At 34.3% G+C, this 20266-nt stretch overlaps 2 protein-coding genes across 6 annotated transcripts; both read right to left on the reverse strand.

The window, feature by feature from the left end:
- Nucleotides 349-4915, reverse strand: LOC109831701 (10 kDa chaperonin, mitochondrial-like). The gene is made up of 3 exons (XM_020399082.1): nt 4691-4915; nt 1074-1213; nt 349-614 (listed from the first exon to the last, which is right to left on the reverse strand). Exons 1-3 carry the CDS (start codon nt 4793-4795, stop codon nt 566-568), a joined length of 294 nt encoding a protein of 97 aa, XP_020254671.1. The 5' UTR covers nt 4796-4915; the 3' UTR covers nt 349-565.
- On the reverse strand, nt 6958-18444 carry LOC109831702 (hydroxymethylglutaryl-CoA lyase, mitochondrial-like). Of its 5 annotated transcripts, none has more exons than XM_020399086.1 (9): nt 18312-18444; nt 16860-17026; nt 16080-16269; nt 15538-15717; nt 15060-15140; nt 14813-14976; nt 13970-14106; nt 10861-10976; nt 6958-7378 (listed from the first exon to the last, which is right to left on the reverse strand). In XM_020399086.1, the coding sequence occupies exons 2-9, from the start codon at nt 17024-17026 to the stop codon at nt 7130-7132; spliced, it is 1284 nt and encodes a 427-aa protein (XP_020254675.1). In that variant the 5' UTR covers nt 18312-18444; the 3' UTR covers nt 6958-7129. The 5 variants fall into 5 exon arrangements, with proteins under 5 accessions (XP_020254675.1, XP_020254674.1, XP_020254673.1 ...); XM_020399085.1 differs by having other exon boundaries at nt 16860-17058; XM_020399084.1 differs by having other exon boundaries at nt 16860-17196.

Consider the following 20266-nt stretch of genomic DNA (forward strand, 5'->3'; position numbering starts at 1 on the left):
GTGGCCTTTTAGAGAAGGCGGGCATTTTTGGAATATCTTCTCTGCATTGTAATTACAAAATCACAAAACAAATATCAAAATTAAACTGAAACAAAACAACTTTAACTATATAGCAGCGATTGCAACAATAATTGTCACATGCAATTGACAGCTACATTGCAATTATACCCTAAACAAACAAGCGTAGAGCCGGAAAAGAAAAGTTAAAAAAAATATGGCATTTCTTCTGGAAAATACTTCAAATAACCAGTGTAGTTCAAATGTCAATAAAAAGACCTTGACATCCCAAGAAAGCACGACATCAAGAATATACTATAGACTTATAAACTACAATGGAAGCAAGTATCAAACAAAGAAAATATTGTAGAAAGTCAATGGTTCTTTCGACAATAGACTTTTTAGTTCAATCATTGCAAATTCAATCAGCAGTCACATAAGTCTTTGCAGCAAAATTATCAGAAAATGACATTTTTTTAGTAGTTTAATAGCATACTACAGCTGCCTAAATATTGAAAGTACACATTTATGGTCTCTTACAGTCTACTGATTGGCTTTGCATTCTGCATCAGTCATGAAGCGTGCCAAGGATATCTTCATCTCTGAACAAATGGTACCTGCAAGGATAAAAACATGCAAGTCTAGAAGCATTGAGCAAAGCTCCGAAGATTTATATTTCCACTTATTTATAGAGTAAAAATAGAACACAGTTGAAAAACTACAACAGAAATAACCAAGCTTCTTTTTTCGGTTTTGGTTTTCTTATTTCTTTGTTTTTTTTCTTTCATTCTTTCAAATATAGGAAGGTGATGACATCAATCCTCTGCAAAAATGATACACAGTCTAAGAAATAAAACCACTTATGACCCAACAATATTAGTCGCTCTATAGCGAACAAGGTTACAAACGAATTATGACCATGATTTTTGCAAATAATCAACTAATACTTCAATAAAAATACTGGCCCAAAATTATTAATAGGATTAAATTAGTGCGTGAATATTGCATCTACTGTTAGAATAAATTATCTTCCAAATAAAATAATCTACTTGCATAAGAAAGGGGAAGAAACATACTCCTTATCACCCAGTTTCACTTCAGTTCCGCCGTACTCAGGTAGAAGAACAACATCTCCTTCCTTCACACAAACAGGGATGAGATTCCCATCTTTACCGCGTGCACCGGGACCAACAGCTATAACTTTGCCAGAGTTCAGCTAAGAGGAAGAAAAGGATCACATGAATAAATCTTATAATTAGATAAAACAACGAAACTGGTAAGCAATCTTCGCAAGTCAATAAAATAAGCTGTAATATGACAAAGAAGCACAAATACAAACATGACAAGAATAGAGAGAAGTGACATATACAGATTATAGTACAGCATCCCTAAATGCTAAAAGGCAACCAAACCAAAAGATGCATTGCCATAAGGAAAATGATAGGGGCACACCCCCAACCACATCCCAAACAACACCCCCTCTCTCATATGCTACAGTACACTAGGCCTCACATAAGATTTTAAAATTTTAAAATCTCATGTGGGGCCCAGTATACTGTAGCATATAAGAGAGGGGGTGTGGTTTGGGATGTGGTTGGGGGTGTGCTCCTAGTGTCACCCTTGCCATAATTATGTGATGTTTAAAATCTGAACATCAAATTAACAGATAAAGTTCTAAAACTGAAAACCATAGTCAACACAGCTAAAATTACAGCTAATTATAAAACCAAATAATATCCTAAATACCCCTTACTCATGCTGATGCTACTTAAATATTCAGGACATGTCACAATGATGCATCAGCCTAGCAAAAGGGCATGTCACAACAGAATCGTATTCGATCAACAGATATCGAGAGAAAATGCGCTTGCATTCGCAACTCAAGCTCGTACAGAAATAATTGTACACGATTTTTTTTCCATTACAATTTATCCTCCAGATTCGCTCATACATGAAAAAAGAAAACGACTATCAAGATTCAACAGTATAACCCATTATTACTAGCCCGATTAGTTACTATGATGATAAATCAACAACCCTATCCAAAACCGTGTAATTATAAAGTTTGGTTACTTAACTTAAACTACCTTAGACTTAAATCTCAGATTGGCCATTATCAATACCCCCTTTCTTTGATTTGTGTCAGTAACTTTAATACTCTGAACTCTGTCCTTAAACAATTCAAGATAAGGTTGAATATTTTTGTCATTATATCATATTGATTGACAAAAAGAATCTTTCGTATGTCCATTATGCAGTAAATTTTTCTTTTACACTGAAGAAACACCTTCACAGGAATCATTCAACTTAAAAAGGCAATACGGTGAGAAAAAGGAAGCCAAATGTGTGTAGAAAAGAAAACCTATGAAAAAGAGAACCTATAAACTACATGACCCCAGGTCACCCACTCGTTCATCCATACAGTTGTTTTAAGGTTCAAATTGAAAACATGGAGTAACTTTCTAGTTTCTATCAACCACCAAAACATATTAACTCCCCCAATCACTTAGATCATATACTACAATGGACTAGTCAATAGCCATTGACACCATGAAAAAACGTGAAGTAGCCAAGGGAGCATCAATATTACAAATCACCACAGCTCAAGAAGCAGCTATAAAAAATACTTCTATGACCAAGAAAAATTGGTTATGTTACGAAATGATGCAGAGAACTGTAACAAACAAAACACTATGGAGACCTCCATTTCCCATGGTAGCATAGAATAACACTAAACTCGAAAGTCAAATAATTGGTTACATTACGAATTGGTTTGTTTGAATACTAAAATTCTCACACACATAAGTTTGTAGCCAAGAGGTGATGTGCACACAAGTAAAAAGGCCCCAAAAAAGGTTCGCTTCTGAAAAACATTCTAGCATTATTTCATAAGAGAAAGTGACGACTGATTCAAGTTGGCTGCAAGCATACTAAAATAAAACGCTAACTAATATGCAAGTAGAGTTGGCCAAAGTCATTCTTTGAAGACCACATCATGAACAAGCACAGAAGACTTCCATAAAAGATACTAGTAAATTCTAGAAGAACACCAAATATTTCAAGTGTCTCCTTAAGAACATATTTGTTTGAGCACCTGCAAGAAAAAAATTCTCCTGATCTCCAACAAGTGACCTTGCGTTTTCAAGGTCACAAGAAAATCTACTTTTCCTTTTTTTTAACTCAACAAAAGGTGGATATACAAGGATAATCATAGTATCAAGGTTCAAGAGTCATCGAGCCTAAGTTTATCTATAATGTAATGTATATATGACACTTCTCTAACAGAAACTAGTTTGCCCAATTGCAGATTCATCTATCCATGCCCTACATGTATGTGAACTTGACTCGCATCAATTAATATAAGTAATTGTTTTTTTCAAACGATTTCATTATTTAAACTCGTTCAGTTATGATAACAACTTCTCATAGATTTACAATGTCTTAGTGTGCCCTGGTTCTGAGAAACTATGTGACCTTGACTCGGATCAATTAATATAACAAGGTTATCGATAGCGGATAGCGTCGCGTAGCGGTGAGGCATCGTTAAGGCTAATTCGGACTATTGCGGTAAAATAGCGGTAAAAAGCGCAAAGTCAAATAGCGATAGATATGTATAAATACTAAAAAAAAATTAAAGAAAAATCTAAGAAATCTAAAAGTACATATTGGATGATTTAAAGAGATCCTAAACATGAAATAAACATGTAACTGTCACGTAATACCGAAGATTACGAAGATGACTGGATGAGTCAAAAAGTCATCGTCTTCGAGAAGAAGAGCTTAGCGGTGACAGGACTGCCCTAAGAGGAGCTTACGATGAAGGAGGTGAGAGGAAGTATCAAGGTAGGAGGCAGAGACTATGAGAGATGGTGGGAGTATGCTGAAAATCACAGGAGACGGTGGAATGCAATAATCAAGGGTTGAGTTTAATTTTAAAAAAATAAGCCTCAAATCGCTTTTAAATAGCAACCAAAAAGCAAATTTCGAATGCAATCGTTCACTATTTACCTTTATGACACACTATTGGCCGCTTTTGCGAACAGACATATTCCGTAATATATCACCGCTATTGTGCGATAGCGTAACGGGCGATAGCATCGCGGGAAGGGACCGCTAACGCTATTAGCGCCGCTATTGCGGGGCTATTTATCGCTATTTATAACAGTGTAATATAATGTGCCACACACTTACAAAATTAATTGTTTTACAGACCATTCCATTATTTAAACTCTTTTCAGTTATGATAACAACATCTCATGGATTTACATTGTCTTAGCCTGTCCCGGTTCCGAGATATGAAAGGTCTCTTTGTCAAGTGTTCTTTTAACTCCATATTCAACATAATAGCAGTAGATACAATACATTTATATAGATTGACAATGCTGCATAATTTTGTTTCGTATTTCTAACAAATGAATTTCTAATACATTTCGTTTTGCATCATGTATACAACAACATATACATAAAAACTGCATAATCATCTAGACACATGCAAACTCCCCAATTAGCAACCATTCGATTAACAAACAATGCAAATAAGCACATAAGTAAGTAAAAAAAAAGCGAAAATAACAATTAACAGAAAAAAGAAGAGTGACCCATGTCAAAGTTTCGATTTTGGAGCAAGACCCATCAGCAAAATCGGGGGAAAACAGCAAAATTTGGCAAAAGGCACGGAATTTAAAGACGGTACCTTGGCGGTTTTCTCGGGAAGCAAGATCCCAGCTGAGGTCTTTGAAGGGGGCGCGATCTTCTCCACCAAAATCCTGTTGAGCGCAGGAATCAGACGCTTCGCCATTTGAATTAAGAGAGACTGACGAAAGAGCGAACTAGATCGACGCGGGTTTTGATCTCAGCGAAGGAGAGAGGGGAGGGGGGGCTTCTAGGGCTTAACAAGGGTTTGGGGGTCCCTGTATTAGGTCTGTGATATTACTTATATGCCCCTGGAATCGTCGTTCCTCGTTTGGTTTAGAAGTTTGGGTTTGAGGTTCGGGAAGATTCTGGAATTGGGTCTTGTTGGGCTTGGTGGGTCCTTGAAATATATCTGGGCTCCTTTGTAAAAGTTTTAACCGCACTGAAATACCCTATAGTTTCCCCTGCTTTGTACTTGCATACGCTCACTAGCCTATAGTTTTTAAAACATTTAAATATCATAAGGCCCCGTTTGGGAAACGGTTAAGGAAGGGGGTTAGAGAGAATGATTATTATATTTAGCTCATTCGATAATCTGAATGACTAAATTATTAACCCGTTAAATAAATTTTATTTTAGCCACTGTGATCAGTTTTAGTGTTTGGGAATAACAATGATTTTGACTATTTTCTTTATAATTAGAAGGATTAACTCTTAATCTTTTTAAATAAGAGTATTAGTAAATCCCTCATTTTGAGGGGTTAACTAATTTTAATCCCTTTAGTGGGGTTAGCTTAACCCTTCTATATTTTTTATATTTAACAAATTATTGAGGGTTAACTCAGTTTAACCCTTGTATAGATTTTTTGTGTTTGGCGGGTTAAAAAGGGGTTAAGTCTCCTTAACCCCTCACTTAACCCTTTGCCAAACGATACCAAAGGTTCTTAAAACTTACACTTAAATACTCTAAAGTTCTAAAAACTTGCGCTTAAATATAAATACCCTCAAATTTGCATAATTGCAGGTATTCAAGTGCAAATTTTAAAGACTTTAAGGTATTTAAGGGCAAGTTTTAAAAACTTTAGGGTATATACGTGCTACTAAAAAACAGTAAGGGTATATAAGTGCAATTTATTAAAACTTTAGGATATATAAGTGCTGCTAAAAATAAGTGAGGATATCTACGCACAACGTAGGAGCAACTATAGGGTATTTAAGTGCAATTAAGCCCTTTTGTAAATTCTAAATAAAACTATAATAAAAAGAAGATTGTATTATTATATCTGATCGTATGCTTAAATTTTTTTTTTTTGTTACATGCCTAGCATTATATGGTATCGTAAACAACTGTATTGAATATAATTTAGCGTTTTCCTACGTATGACAGGTATGTAGATTGTAAAGGATGTTGGGAATATTAGCTGTTTAGACAAAAATTAACGTGAATTTTAAATAGTTGATTATTAAATCAGATAATATCAGATCACTATTGTAACTCAGAAATTTAAATAGTTGATTATTAAATCAGATAATATCAGATCACTATTGTAACTCAGAAATGAAATTGAATCAAACGAAAATAAATGAAAGTTAGATATCAGATCACTATTGTAACTCAGAAATGAAATTGAATCAAACGAAAATAAATGAAAGTTAGAAATACGGTCTGATGGTCGAGGCGTGCAAGGCACTGTCCCAAGAATCTAATTGTCCCCTATCGTACAGGGCTACACGGTAAAAGTTCTCGAAGATACAACGACCCTCGGTCAGGCGACATTCTTCTCGTCGGCACGAGCTTCAAGAAGGCTTTGCGAATTCTTCTCGACTTTCAGGGAAACAATAAAATGTAACAGCAAGTAAACGTAAGAAGAAGAACAAAGCATAGAAGAAGAAGAGCTTGTTGTGTTTTCACTGTGTTTAACCCTCGCATATACCGGTCTTTATATAGGTTGAGAGTCATGTCCGTTATCGCACAAATCCCGCTAGCCGTTTCGTTATTTAAGTCCATAAATCCCGCTCATTTATTTAGCTAGCCGTTTTCATTTTCCCAGCCAAATGATTAACACATTTTAATTGCTTAGCTCGTTTTAATTGCTTAACACGTTAAATGTAGCAGGTTAAGAGCCCCTCAATCCGAAGCTGCATTCGTGTCCGCAGGTCGTGCGCGCGCGCCACCCGACCCGAACCCGAACCCGGTCGGCACGCGCGTGTGGTGTAGAGCATAACCTTTATTTTTTTCTAGGCATAAGAGAGAAGGGAAAGGCTTATAAGCATCATTCCTCCTATTCCATTTCCTATGTGGGACTAAACTTTCCCACTACAATATCAAGTTTTAAGTTACACTTGTTATAGCTCCAATACAAGAATTCTGAATATTATACGTATACAATGATATCTCAAGTCGCATTAAAACTTTACTCCATGCATCATACATCACGTAAACATTACTTATAATCACCCATCTCAATTCTCATCATCCAACATACAACTTATCATCAAATTAAATTATTTTGGAGGAATCAGCAATTCTGCTCAAAGCAATGGCAGCTTTAGAGCCGGACTGGCGACCCAAATGCTTACTGATGAAATCACCAGCGGCAATAAGCTCGCGAAGATCAACGTTGGTCTTTATGCCGAGACCTTGGAGCATGTAGACGACGTCCTCAGTGGCAACATTTCCGGAAGCGCCCTTGGCGTAGGGGCAGCCCCCAAGGCCAGAGACCGATGCATCCACAGTGGTGATCCCCATCTTTTGACATGAGAGGCGAGAGATGATTAGATGAGGACCGCATAAAACNATCGGATCGGAGGAACAAGGCTCTGATACCAATTGACGCAGCGCGGAAGTTGTAACCACGCAACGCGGAAGTTGTAACCTCGGAATCCACAAAGAACGATCTTCGAATCCACGAAGAAATATTGAGGAAAAACGAAATTTTATTAATCAAAAGTTATGCCTCTAGGGCTTACAAGACTCTTCTTAAATAGAAAAAGAAACAAGACTCCTACAAGGACTCTAATTCCTACAATGACTCTCAACTTACCAAAAATGGTAAAGAATTCCTAAAACATTAAAACTCCTAAAAAGACTCCTTATGAATAGAGGAAACAAATCATGAATCAAAATTAATTTTGTTTCCTAATCTAATTTGACTCTAAAATTGAATATATTTTCTAATCTATATTTCCTAATCTAAATAGACTCCAACTCAGATTAAGCGTCCTACATCAGTCTCCCCTTGTTGAAAGAAGCTCGACCTCGAGCTTTTATTTGTTAGAATAGTAGCTTCATTGATAAATAATTTTCTTCTCTTGCAATGATCTGCATCTGCCTTATATTTAGCGTTGATTTTCTCCATATGTTGTTTTGTCTCCTCTGCTAGGGCTTCTTCTGTATAAAACTCATGTATGAATCTTTCCCATGACATGTGTATGTAATTGGCAACATGTGGCTCTGTAGTTGGCATGAAAAACTCTTCTAAATATATTCCCTGTTGCTTCCTATATTCTAGTGTCGGCGGTATCATCTCATTGTTGTTGAAATTGACGCAGCGCGGAAGTTGTAACCTCGGAATCCACCAAGGGTGTTCTCTGAATCCACAAAGAACGATCTTCGAATCCACGAAGAGCTTCGAATCCACGAAAAAATATTGAGGAAAAAACAAAATTTTATTAATCAAAAGATATGCCTCTAGGGCTTACAAGACTCTTCTTAAATAGAAAAAGAAACAAGACTCCTACAAGGACTCAAATTCCTACAAGGACTCTCTCTAATTCCTACAAGGACTCTAAACTAACCAAAAATAGTAAAAATTCCTAAAATATTAAAACTCCTAAAAAGACTCCTTATGATTAGGAAAGTCCACCGGTCAAATCTGAGATCAAATCGGATTTATTTCCTAAACAAAAACAGACTCCAACTTTATTACTAAAAATAAACTAAAGGCTGATTATTTTCGGATTTCAGCCAAATCTGGGTATAACTGATGAGATTGTAAAAATCTGACAATCTGGTTGGCTCCGTCTCGTCGAGATAGGCGATTTACACATATAATATGTCAGAATCCGCCTTCCTGATTGAAAGATATGGTTGTTTCTTTGCGGAAGTATAAATCTGTATTTTGCTCGTGAATGTCCGAATCATCCATTAAATTTTCGATTAAACGTCCTACATCAGTCTCCCCTTGTTGAAAGAAGCTCATCCTCGAACTTATATTTGCTTGAATAGTAGCTTCATCGATAAATATCTTTCTTAACCTGCATCGATCAGCATCTGCCTTGTACCTAGCATTGATTTTCTCCATCTGTTGTTTTACCTCTTCAGCTAGGACCTCTTCTGACTCAAATTCTCGAATAAATCTTTCACACACCATGTGTATGTGTCTGACAGCATGTGGATCTGCAATTGACTTGAAAAACTCCTCAAAATATGTTCCATGTTGCTTCTCATATTCTAGTGCTGAAAGTATCATCACCTTGAAATTATTAACAATCTTTGCTTCCAGAGAAGAGAATCCCGCGTCATACTCCATACACAATTCTTTCATCTCCTTTGTCTCTAGCCCTCCACCAAGCAGTTGTTTGTCACCAAGAGTTCCTTCTTCTCAATAGTCTTTATCTTAGATGGCTCCTTTTCTGTAAGAGGCTTGAGCACAATTCGTCGTCCATCTTTCTTGAAGATATAAACATTATCTCTACTCCTATGGGTAGCTCCATTATTGAATTGTCATGGCCTACCTAAAATCATATGACAAGTATCCATCTCGACCACTTCGCACAAAACCTCATCAATATAAGTTCGGCCAATGGAAAAACGTACCCGACACTTCTCATCGTTCTGCACAACATTGTCCATGCTAATCCAATCGATCATATAGAGAGGTGGGTGTTTCTCTATCTTCAGTCCTAACTTCTCCACCATACGCCGAGAGACAAGATTCTTGCTGCTGTGATGATCAATTATAACATTACAAATCTTCTGCATCACGGTGCATCTCGTGCGAAAGATATTTTGCTCCGGAGATGGTTCTTCTTTCTTTATTGCTTCTTTACTATTCTTCTCAACTCTAATGTCTTGCTTAAGATCATTGTCCCTGTTGAATTTATCATATGGAGTCGGATCACGTCGTTGGCGACCATCAACGCGATTTTGAACTCCTACCGTGTTCAGACGCTCCACTGCCGACGCAAGTCGATCTACGGCAGTCTTCATCTGATTAACACCGATCTTCAGCACGTCGAACTCAGTTCGAGAAATAGGGGCTTCATCACCTGCCATCGGATCGGAGGAACAAGGCTCTGATACCAATTGACGCAGCGCGGAAGTTGTAACCTCGGAATCCACCAAGGGTGTTCTCTGAATCCACAAAGAACGATCTTCGAATCCACGAAGAGCTTCGAATCCACGAAGAAATATTGAGGAAAAAACAAAATTTTATTAATCAAAAGATATGCCTCTAGGGCTTACAAGACTCTTCTTAAATAGAAAAAAAAACAAGACTCCTACAAGGACTCTCTCTAATTCCTACAAGGACTCTAAACTAACCAAAAATAGTAAAAATTCCTAAAATATTAAAACTCCTAAAAAGACTCCTTATGATTAGGAAAGTCCACCGGTCAAATCTGAGATCAAATCGGATTTATTTCCTAAACAAAAACAGACTCCAACTTTATTACTAAAAATAAACTAAAGGCTGATTATTTTCGGATTTCAGCCAAATCTGGGTATAACTGATGAGATTGTAAAAATCTAACAATCTGGTTGGCTCCTACTCGTCGAGATAGGCGATTTACACATATAATATGTCAGAATCCGCCTTCCTGATTGAAAGATATGGTTGTTTCTTTGCGGAAGTATAAATCTGTATTTTGCTCGTGAATGTCCGAATCATCCATTAAATTTTCGATTAAACGTCCTACATCACCCCCCTTATGCTACGCTGTTTTCATTAGCAAAAAAAATACCACGAATTTTTAAAAAAGAAAAAAACTTGTAACGGTGTTTGCAGCATACATGGATAAAAAGATTAAAACACGTCTACTCAAGATTTGGGAAGAAGGGATGTAGATAAGGGAGTAATCAAAATTTAGGGTAAAAAGTCCAAAAAAGTCGCATGCTTCGCACGTGATACCTTTCTCCAGCAACACCTATGTATGATATTTAGTGGAAATGTTCATGGTAGGTTACAAAATTTATCGTATTCTTAATTGAGCTTGAAGCATGTTCCTTACCTGAAGGGAGATCAAAATATTGGCCAGAGACTGACCATAGGTGTCGTGGAAATGAACAGCCAATTTCTCAGTTGGAACGACCGACATGACAGCTTCAAGCATTGGAATGACAGCTCCTACGCCATGCAAAGCAGCAAGAAAGAAAGTACATTGTGTCAGCAAAAGTTGTTTTCAGCTTATGCCCAAAAAAAATGCAGAGACAGTGAGAGTGCAAAGGTTTTGGGAAATTTAATTTTCTAAATAACTTAGTTGTTGGTGGCATTATAAATGGAGAATTGAGTTTTTAAAAAAAACAATCTTAATATTTTATTGTAAAAAACAACCAAGTTAACATTCTATAATAAACATATACCAACTTTCTAAAGGTTGTTCGCTTTTTAAAATCCTGGTATATATAAATGCCCGGGAGTGGCAGTACCCGGTAACAAATCCGCCTTGTAAAGTACCAGGACTTTCAGTCTTGCGTACTTAACAATGTCAAATGTTTTTAAAAACTAGTTTTTGTTCACGTGCAATGCATGTGCTTAAATATCAAAATTATTTATTTTTTATTTATTTTCTTACTATAAAATAAGTCAGATTCATTTTGATTTAATAAATATCAAAATTATTTATTTTTTATTTATTTTCTTACTATAAAATAAGTCAGATTCATTTTGATTTAAAATCTATAACATGGATTATTACATTTTCAGATTCATTTTGATTTAAAATCTATAACATGGATTATTACATTTGTCATAAATTTTATTTAAATATTTTAAAAAAAATTATGAAATAGATTTGTGTGTTAAACTGGGATCAATATACTTTCATATACTTGCATACACAACATTAATTTTTTTAAATTTGTATATATCAAACTTCATGTAACATATTTGTTTATTGGATCAAATTATCGATCTCCAATTTGTTTATTTTAGTCATAAAATATAGTGTTAAGTTTGAAAAAAATACAATTATATATTGTTGATGTGTTAATAAATATACTTAATATTAAGATGGTTAGTATAAGCTCAGCACAGAGTACATACTTTTCACAATACTGCAAGATATCTTAATTATTGATAGATTTGCGTGAAAAATACTAAAGATTAATGATAATTCTAGTATAATTTTATATGACAAAAGCATTCACATAAGCATATTAAAAAATTTGCGTGAAAAATCCTTCTAAAATTCCTAATTTTAATCAAAAAATTAAGCTTTACTATAAAATATTCAAAAAAATATATCTTTTATTCCTTCATGTTTCATATTTACTTGAACCGAGATCAATCCTTCTCCACCTTTATCTTTATCCCAGACAATTCTACAGTAATGTCTTCATCGTCTCAATCAATTGTGATATCAGGCCAGTACATAATAAAGAGTAAAAGATATGATAAGAGTCTAGAAATATATTAGGATATACTTGGATCAATCAAATTATATTATTACTCATAATTGATATGTATCAGAGACAAAACGTGTTGATAATTTTAAACAATAAAATAGACTGTATGAGCGCTCTAACATAACTCTTTTAGTGTAAACAACCCTCAAGATTAATTTTAAAAATCTCTTGGGGCCAGGAATAAATAACTAACAAGTTTGCAGTGGAAGCTAGTGGAACGTAGTATATTCTTAAGAATTATTAATCTTTATTTAATTTATTTATAATAATAGGATCTTAGTATTAACTAACTACAAAGTATAGTACATTTTTGTATTAGACGTTCAAGGCAGGCAGAGAACCCAAGTGAGTCTTCATCGCAATGAATATTATACAAATTAAGTAGAAGGAAAAAAGAAGAGTTGATCAATGGTATAGTTGGTGAGGAGAAACTCTAGCAGCTTAATTTGGGTATGTGGATATATTATAGATGGAGATGGAGAAGAGTGGTTTTGAAAACAGTAGGTGTGTGTGGGTAATTAATAAGGTTTTTGTTTGTGTGATTTTCTTCGTTCATTTTCAATAAATCTGTGGTCCTGTGAATATATATATAGCTATAGTATTACTACTCTCTTTTGGTTTTTCTGAAAGAGTTTGGGTGTAAAGAAAAAATTTTAAATTATCTAATCCGGTTAAAGTAGGATAATCTAATCTAATCTAATAAGAAGAAAATAACAAAGACACATACATGTTGAAGGAGATGAAAGTGATGCGAAAATTGTCATAATTTCTTGATCTAAAAAAAAGATCAAACGTACAATATAATTAATTGTTTTAAAATAATATAATCTAATCTAATAAGAAGAAAATAGATATGAAAGTGCTGTGAAAATTATTGCTATTTCTTAATATAAAAATGAATAAATATAAAATATAATTAATTAAGATAATCTAATCTAATCTAATAAGAAGAAAATAACTATTTAAATAATAATAGTATAATTAAACTTTGAAACTAATTATGCACTACCGTGAACTACTTGAATTTTAGTCGGTGAGAGATCGTCACATTGTGTCCTCAGATTACAGCCGTTTGTTTTAATTTTTGTTTTTTATTTTTGGGAATGATTTTGTCTCTTTAATTTGTTTGGTGGATTTTGCAGATACCATGTCCACAATATGTACATTTGTAGGTCTGCACTGTTCCTGGGTTCAATCTTTAGAGTAGACATTATTTTGCCTCGTTAAATTGTTTGGTTTATGCATATACGCCCTTCATCTTGTAAACATTTGTGAATTTGACATTTAATAATTTTATTCAGGTTTAAATTTCAATTTAAACTATATGCTTATCTTCATACTATGTATATCCAATAAGAATTCATCAATTTATCAACTTACTCTTACTTAATGAATTAGTATTTGAATTTCAAGGGTATTTTTGTCTATCGAAAGATTTTCCCAAACTCGTGCTTTTAAAAGAAGTATATGATTGTAAGTAAATGTTAAGTGGACGAATTTTATAATTAATTTAAGAGTTAGTTTTCTTTTAAAAAATTGTCCTAAATAGAGGTAAGACAGATGTGATGGCATTTATGTCTAAGCAGCAATAACATCATCCTCGATAAGCCATCAGGTTCTATTAATTAAAAAAAATTGTGATAGTTTAGCATATTCTGGTCCTATTTGCAAAAAATTGAAATAGTATAAAAGTTTGTTTGGCATGAATCTAACCTGGACTACCAACTCCTATAGTATCACAAAGCGAGATTTCAGAGCATCCCATGTCATAAAGTTCCTTTGCCACATAAGCAACCTTTGATGGAGGCACCTCGCCTTCTATTGGACACCCCAGAACACATGATACATACCTATAGAATCAGCAAATTGTTCAAGTATTTCATAATCTTGAGAATGTAAACCTAAGAAGGAAATGCATAAGGATTAAGGAACCGACAACTTTGCAAAAAAGATTTTGTAGCATTGCAGAATATATTGGACAATTTAAGAAGATAATAAATTCAATCAATGCATCAGAAATCGAGTCTCTGTACAAAAATTCTAAGACATAAACTTCAGACATACACAGACAAAACTTCAGATGACAACAAAGCCTTTACCCAAACTTTTGGTGTTAGGTACAGGAATCATATTCTTTCATTCCATTTTGTTAAGACCTATCTGCTCCATTTAAGTATGGCGATGGTTAAATTGAACTGATGTGCATTGTTATCTTGTTACTCAAGCTTTTAAATAAATTTTGCTATGAACACTTGATATCAAGCACATTGCCAGATTACAATGTCTAAGTTGAGGTAAATGAGCATTATTGTAATTCAATTTATAGGTATGGGTTAAAATTCCCATTAAGTAGATCAATAACATCAATAGATGACTTCGGGTCATTAGCAATTTGGAATAGGTAAGACAAGAACATCTTACAACTAACGAGAGTAAAAAAAATATTGACAAGACTTTAACCCAAATCAGACACCTCTGAACTATTATCATCATATTTAATTGGATAAAAGGTACTCAAGAAATGCCTAGAGATAGTAGATAACACTCAGAACTTACCCTCTTACAGGTATGGCTAATTTCTTTGCAGCAAGAGTGACATCAAGATAACGGGCAAGGCTTTCTTTAATGCTACAATTGATGTTTGATTTAGAAAAAGCTTCAGAAGCTGATGCAAATACTGCGACTTCCTTTGCTCCAGCTGCAATAGCAGCCTCAAATCCCTGGAGAAAATGACTCATAAATACCCATTTTGTACTGAAGTGTATAAACAAGCTCTTGAGTTCAGTTAGATAATTTAGCTTACTCTGAGATTTGGGGTTAGCACAGGGAACATCACACCCTCAATATGTTTAATTCCTTCCATCACATCCTTTCCATCTGCCAACTGTAGTTGGCACATCAAGATATCAGAACAAAAACAAACAGCTGGAAATGCACTCGAAACTAAGAAGTCTAATGGAGAAAATTATATATCAAGGGATAAGTATACAGAAAGATTGTAGACAATGAAGTAAGGCAATAATACAAATATATGGAGACGGATAAGCTTCAGAGAACAATGTCAACTTTGCAAAGAGTAGGGGGGGAAAACAAGCACATAAGTGAATGATTCAATAGTTGAAAGCATGAGTAGAGAAGAGGACTCTTTGCTGCTTTATGAGCTATCACACTAAAACATCGTATTGTACTTAATTGAATTATTATATAAGAGAGAACAACGAAATAAAATAAAAAAAATTGCACCCTTTTTAAATAGAAAAAAGATTGTATGATAATATTACCTGTGGTACCCATTTCGAAGAGACGAAACTGGTGGCCTCAATAATAGATAATCCGGAAGAGGCCAACCTCTGTATTAGTTCAATTTTTACAGCTGTGGGTATAGTATTCTTTTCATTTTGTAATCCATCTCTTGGTCCAACTTCGACTATCTTTACAAATTTTGGCATAACCCTCAAGAACTGCAAGTTTGAAACATCTCATGCAGAATCAAGTACTTAGACAAAGTTAAAGAGAAAATCTAGAACAACTTAATTAGTGCTTAAAAAGTAAGAGACAACTTTAAAGCTGTTAATAAGATATTATCATACAATCATAACATACAGTGCATTAAGGAGATGGTAAAAAGAGGAGAATTCCCTTGGTCTTATTTGGCAGAAGAACAGATTCCAAAATAATTATGAAGCGCTCGATCAAGAAAATGAATAAAATTAATAGGTCAACTAAATCAGGACAGAAGCAATAGAATTATAGATGAGACATTGATAGAAAAGATTAAAATACTTTAGGCTAAGGAATTTTTTTTCTACATCATCACAAGCACCTTATTTGTTAGATCACTCTCCCTGCCATTGCTTGATGAGTGGTAGTGACGAGTTTGATGACCTTGTAAATACCATGAATCAGAAACATTATCAAAGACCATTCGACTCCTACAAAGGCTTGATCTCCTCCAAAGTAAAGAGTCTGAGCAGTACATATCCTTTGTTTTCCTTCCCCATGTATATTCTTCACTGAGAAGAGAAGCAAATTAGGCTCGATAAGTACATTTCAAATACCGCAATAGAATGAATGGTAAAATAATGCCTAAGAAAGAAAATAACCTGTGGTACTAAAAGAGTGATGAAAAGATAAACATCTAATTCTCAAAAAGTAATGAAGGATAAGCACATGCAATATGAATCTTGAATTTAGTTTAAGAACAATTATTCCTTTATCTCTATCAAGAGAAGAAACTTCAACGAGGGCTTAGTTCTTTTAGTCATAGTGCTAATATAAATTCAAACCACACCAATTGTTCTGATCTTTTGGTAAACCTTGCAGTTGAGAAAATTAACTAACTGGAAAAAACTATCCAATTGATGGTGTTCATAAGGAGATACATTTGGAATCTTCTAAACCTAAGATTGAGAAATTGAAGAAAGCACCTTTCAGAGTTATGAAGACAAATTTCAGGATCTTGGTTTATGTAAATCTACACAGCAATGGTCATGCAAATATAAACAAATTATATTGAGCTAACATTCAACATCAACTGCCTAATTGGCAAATAATCTATCAGTTTACAATTGGAAAAATTCTGGAAGAAGAAAGTGAAACTTACGAGCAACTATTTGAAGAGCTGCATTGTCTACCTTCAATCAAACAATTACCCATTTCAGTTTCATATTCTCTGGGGCTCCAAGCGTTAGGACTAAACCTCTGGATCCAACATACCCCACTTAAGCTTGGAAAATTGTCGAGACCTAGAGGCTCCTCTAAGCTCGACATCTGGAAATTGAAGTTCAAGAGGGATCTTTTAACTGCATTTGATAAGCAAGTAGTCCACCATTGACAAGCAGGCAAAACTTTCGGTGTCAGCATAATTTAAGTTTTTCAACAGCAGTGCATTACAGTACTTATGCACCTCAAGGAATAGCAAGATACAAGAATCAAAGTACCTGATTACAGATGCAAGAGACTATGTTACAAGTGAAAATCTCATCAACTTAATGTTTAAAAAGCACAGTACAACAGCTGATCCACGCCAATCAATTACCATACCCAAGTCACAAGCACAATATGCAGACAAAATTCAGAGGAAACCTTTATTTTGGGTAAGGGGCTGTTTGGTTCGGCCAAATTTTTAGGAATCATGCAGTTTTGGAACAAAAAGTAGGTTTTTTGACATTATAGGATTTCAAAACTGCCATTTATTTCAACTTTTTTTTAAGAATACATTTCTCTGACATGGCAGCCTACTTTATGGAAAGCTCAAATCCTCTTTTTAAGCTCGGAAATGGGCTAGAAATCTGACAACTCATCATTTACTCTCACAACTCCCTAAATTATTTGGCAATAAAACAAACATGAGTTTTAGATATGCTTTCCTATTCTTCACTTCATCATTCCATATCAAACACAAGTTATGGATTCCTTTGAGATTCACAAAATTTTTTAGAAATGGTTATTTGCCTTGGAATACATTTCCATTATTTTATGGAAACGAACCAAACAGCCCCTAAGTGTATTAAAGCTTTTTATTTGCTAATATGACATGAAATAAGGCCATCATATAATAAAGATCAAAGAACACAAGGCCATCATATAATAAAGATCAAAGAACACAAAGAAGAAGACACAATTATAAGAATGTATGATGAAACTTGAGAGTGATAAACACAAGGTAAATTAATAACAGTTTAGTAAAAACTAAAAATTATGGGGGCAAAAAAAAAAAGAATCAAATAAGAAATAGTCCATGGATTCATTCATTGCTGACATAATACAACTCGAAGTAGCACTTAAAGATGAATTATAATTCAAATAATCAAGACATCAACATGATAGGTGCATGGAAACATAAGCTAAATGATGTGAGAATTCTCCAAAAGTTAGAAACTACAATTGACAGTAGAGGACAAAATTGATACATCTCAACCCAATACCCCCCAAATCACCAAAAGAACTCAAAAAAAAAAAAACCCATATCAATTATCAATCAAAAACCCACAAATTCCTGCTCTTTACCCAAAATTTCACAAGAACACAGCAGGAAGTCAAGAGCCCATCTGACCTGCAATCGAGCAGCCCCTTTCCCCCAAGAATTAGCAAAAACGGTAAGGAAAAGAAATGAGACCCAGAGACCAAACTCTTTGACTATTTAGTAAATAACTTTTTTATTGTTTTTTTATTTATTGTGGAGGTTAGTTGGGTGAAGGGGGAGATGGCAGCTGATAAATAGACGGTGAACCCATTTTAAGATCACCACTGTGGTGCACGTGTGAGGCACGTGTACGCATTTTCATGTTATTTTTTTCCTTGAATTATAATATGTTGGACTAAGGGGCTGTTTGTTTTACTAAAAAAAGAGGGAAATCAAAGAAATGGAAAACTATTAAAATGAAGAATTGGTTTGAGAGTGTTTGGTTGGCTAAAAAAAGAAGGAAATCAAAAAAATGGAGATGAAATAATGTTAGTTGTCAAATTATTATTGGATGATGTGAGTGATTTTTTAAGAAAATTAGTTTTGATGTTGTTTGGTTGGCGAAAAAAATAAGGAAATAAATTATAAGAAACTTATTTCCTGTAGTTTTGTTGTTTTCTTTTGTTTGGTTCATTCTTAAAAATAAGAAATGAAATGAGATGAGGTGAGTTGTCATTGTATTATTGGGTGATGTGAAGAAAGATTAAGAAAAGTGTTTTCACAACTTTTTGGGATGAAAATGGAGAAATGAAATGTTAATGAGATGAGGTGAATTGTTATAATATTTTATTGGATGATGTGAGTGATTTGAAATGATAAAAAGAGATGAGTTGAGTGATGTTTGGATGAAAATAATATTTTATTATATGTGGTGGATGAGTTGTTAGATGAAAATAATATTTTATTAGATGTGGTGGATGAGTGGTTAGATGGAAATAATATTTTATTAGATGATGTGGATGAGTTGTTGGATGAAAATAATATTTTATTGGATGTTGTGGGTGAGTTTTAGGGATGGAAATGGAGGAAATAGTATTTTTTGAGATTTTCATGTTTTCCATTTCCATTTCTTGGTTTTCTTGGTTTTTAGGAAACCAAACAAACAGCCCCTAAAGATAAAACAGTTGGAAACCAAGGGTTGAAGAGTAATTCGCTAACACTAATATTCTTAATTTTTATTTGGAAGAAATATTATTTTTTCCTGTAACTGATAAATTTCTTGAGAATTATTTTTTTGTGTAAAACTTTATTTTTCGGACTTCAAAATAAATTTTATGAGATTTAGGGGAACATAAATTTTCTTGAAACTAAACCTACTCTGGAAAATATTCTTCTTTATTAATTATTCAAATTCTTTAATTTTTAATTATTTAAACCATTTTGAACATAAAATTGATACTTTATGTTTATAAGAGGCCTAATATAAATTTCTAATATTGGAAATAGTGACATTTAATCATGATGCATATTAATTCCCCTGCATGAGAGTAACCCTCTATCATATTTACCGTGAGAAACTATAGCAAAGCAATTGAAATTTTTAAAAATGTAAAAATTGTATAATTTTTTTTGCGTAACTTGCAGATTACTGTCTCATCTATCTATTCAATGCATAATCCGTAAATGGTGAAAATATTGGTAAAGCTCAGGAAATTTGAAGCGGAAAGGTATTTGGGTGCTTGTCGGTCGACCGCGAGCTTTGGCGCGGTCGACCGTCAAACTTGCACGAGTACAGGACAGTTTCTGGAGTTCTGGTCCATTGACCGCGAGGTTAGGTCCGGTCGACCGCCAAACCCTGTAATGGTTTTCTGGATTTTATCATTCTGTCTGGTTGACCACGAGCTTTGGCGCGGTCGACCGCCAGTCGGGTGTGGGCCTGGGCTTTATTTTCTGTTCTGATCTAGTTTGTGTTTTGATATATATTGAAACACAATTTTAGGGTTTTGTTAATCAGAGATTTGAGATTGTATTGAGCATATTGAGAGGGAGAACTGTTGGGATTTTGTCTTTGATTCTTTGTGTAACTTCATGAGAATTAGATTAGG

Source organism: Asparagus officinalis, chromosome 2 (genome assembly GCF_001876935.1).
Source record: "Asparagus officinalis chromosome 2, Aspof.V1, whole genome shotgun sequence".
Taxonomy (NCBI): Eukaryota; Viridiplantae; Streptophyta; class Magnoliopsida; order Asparagales; family Asparagaceae; genus Asparagus; species Asparagus officinalis.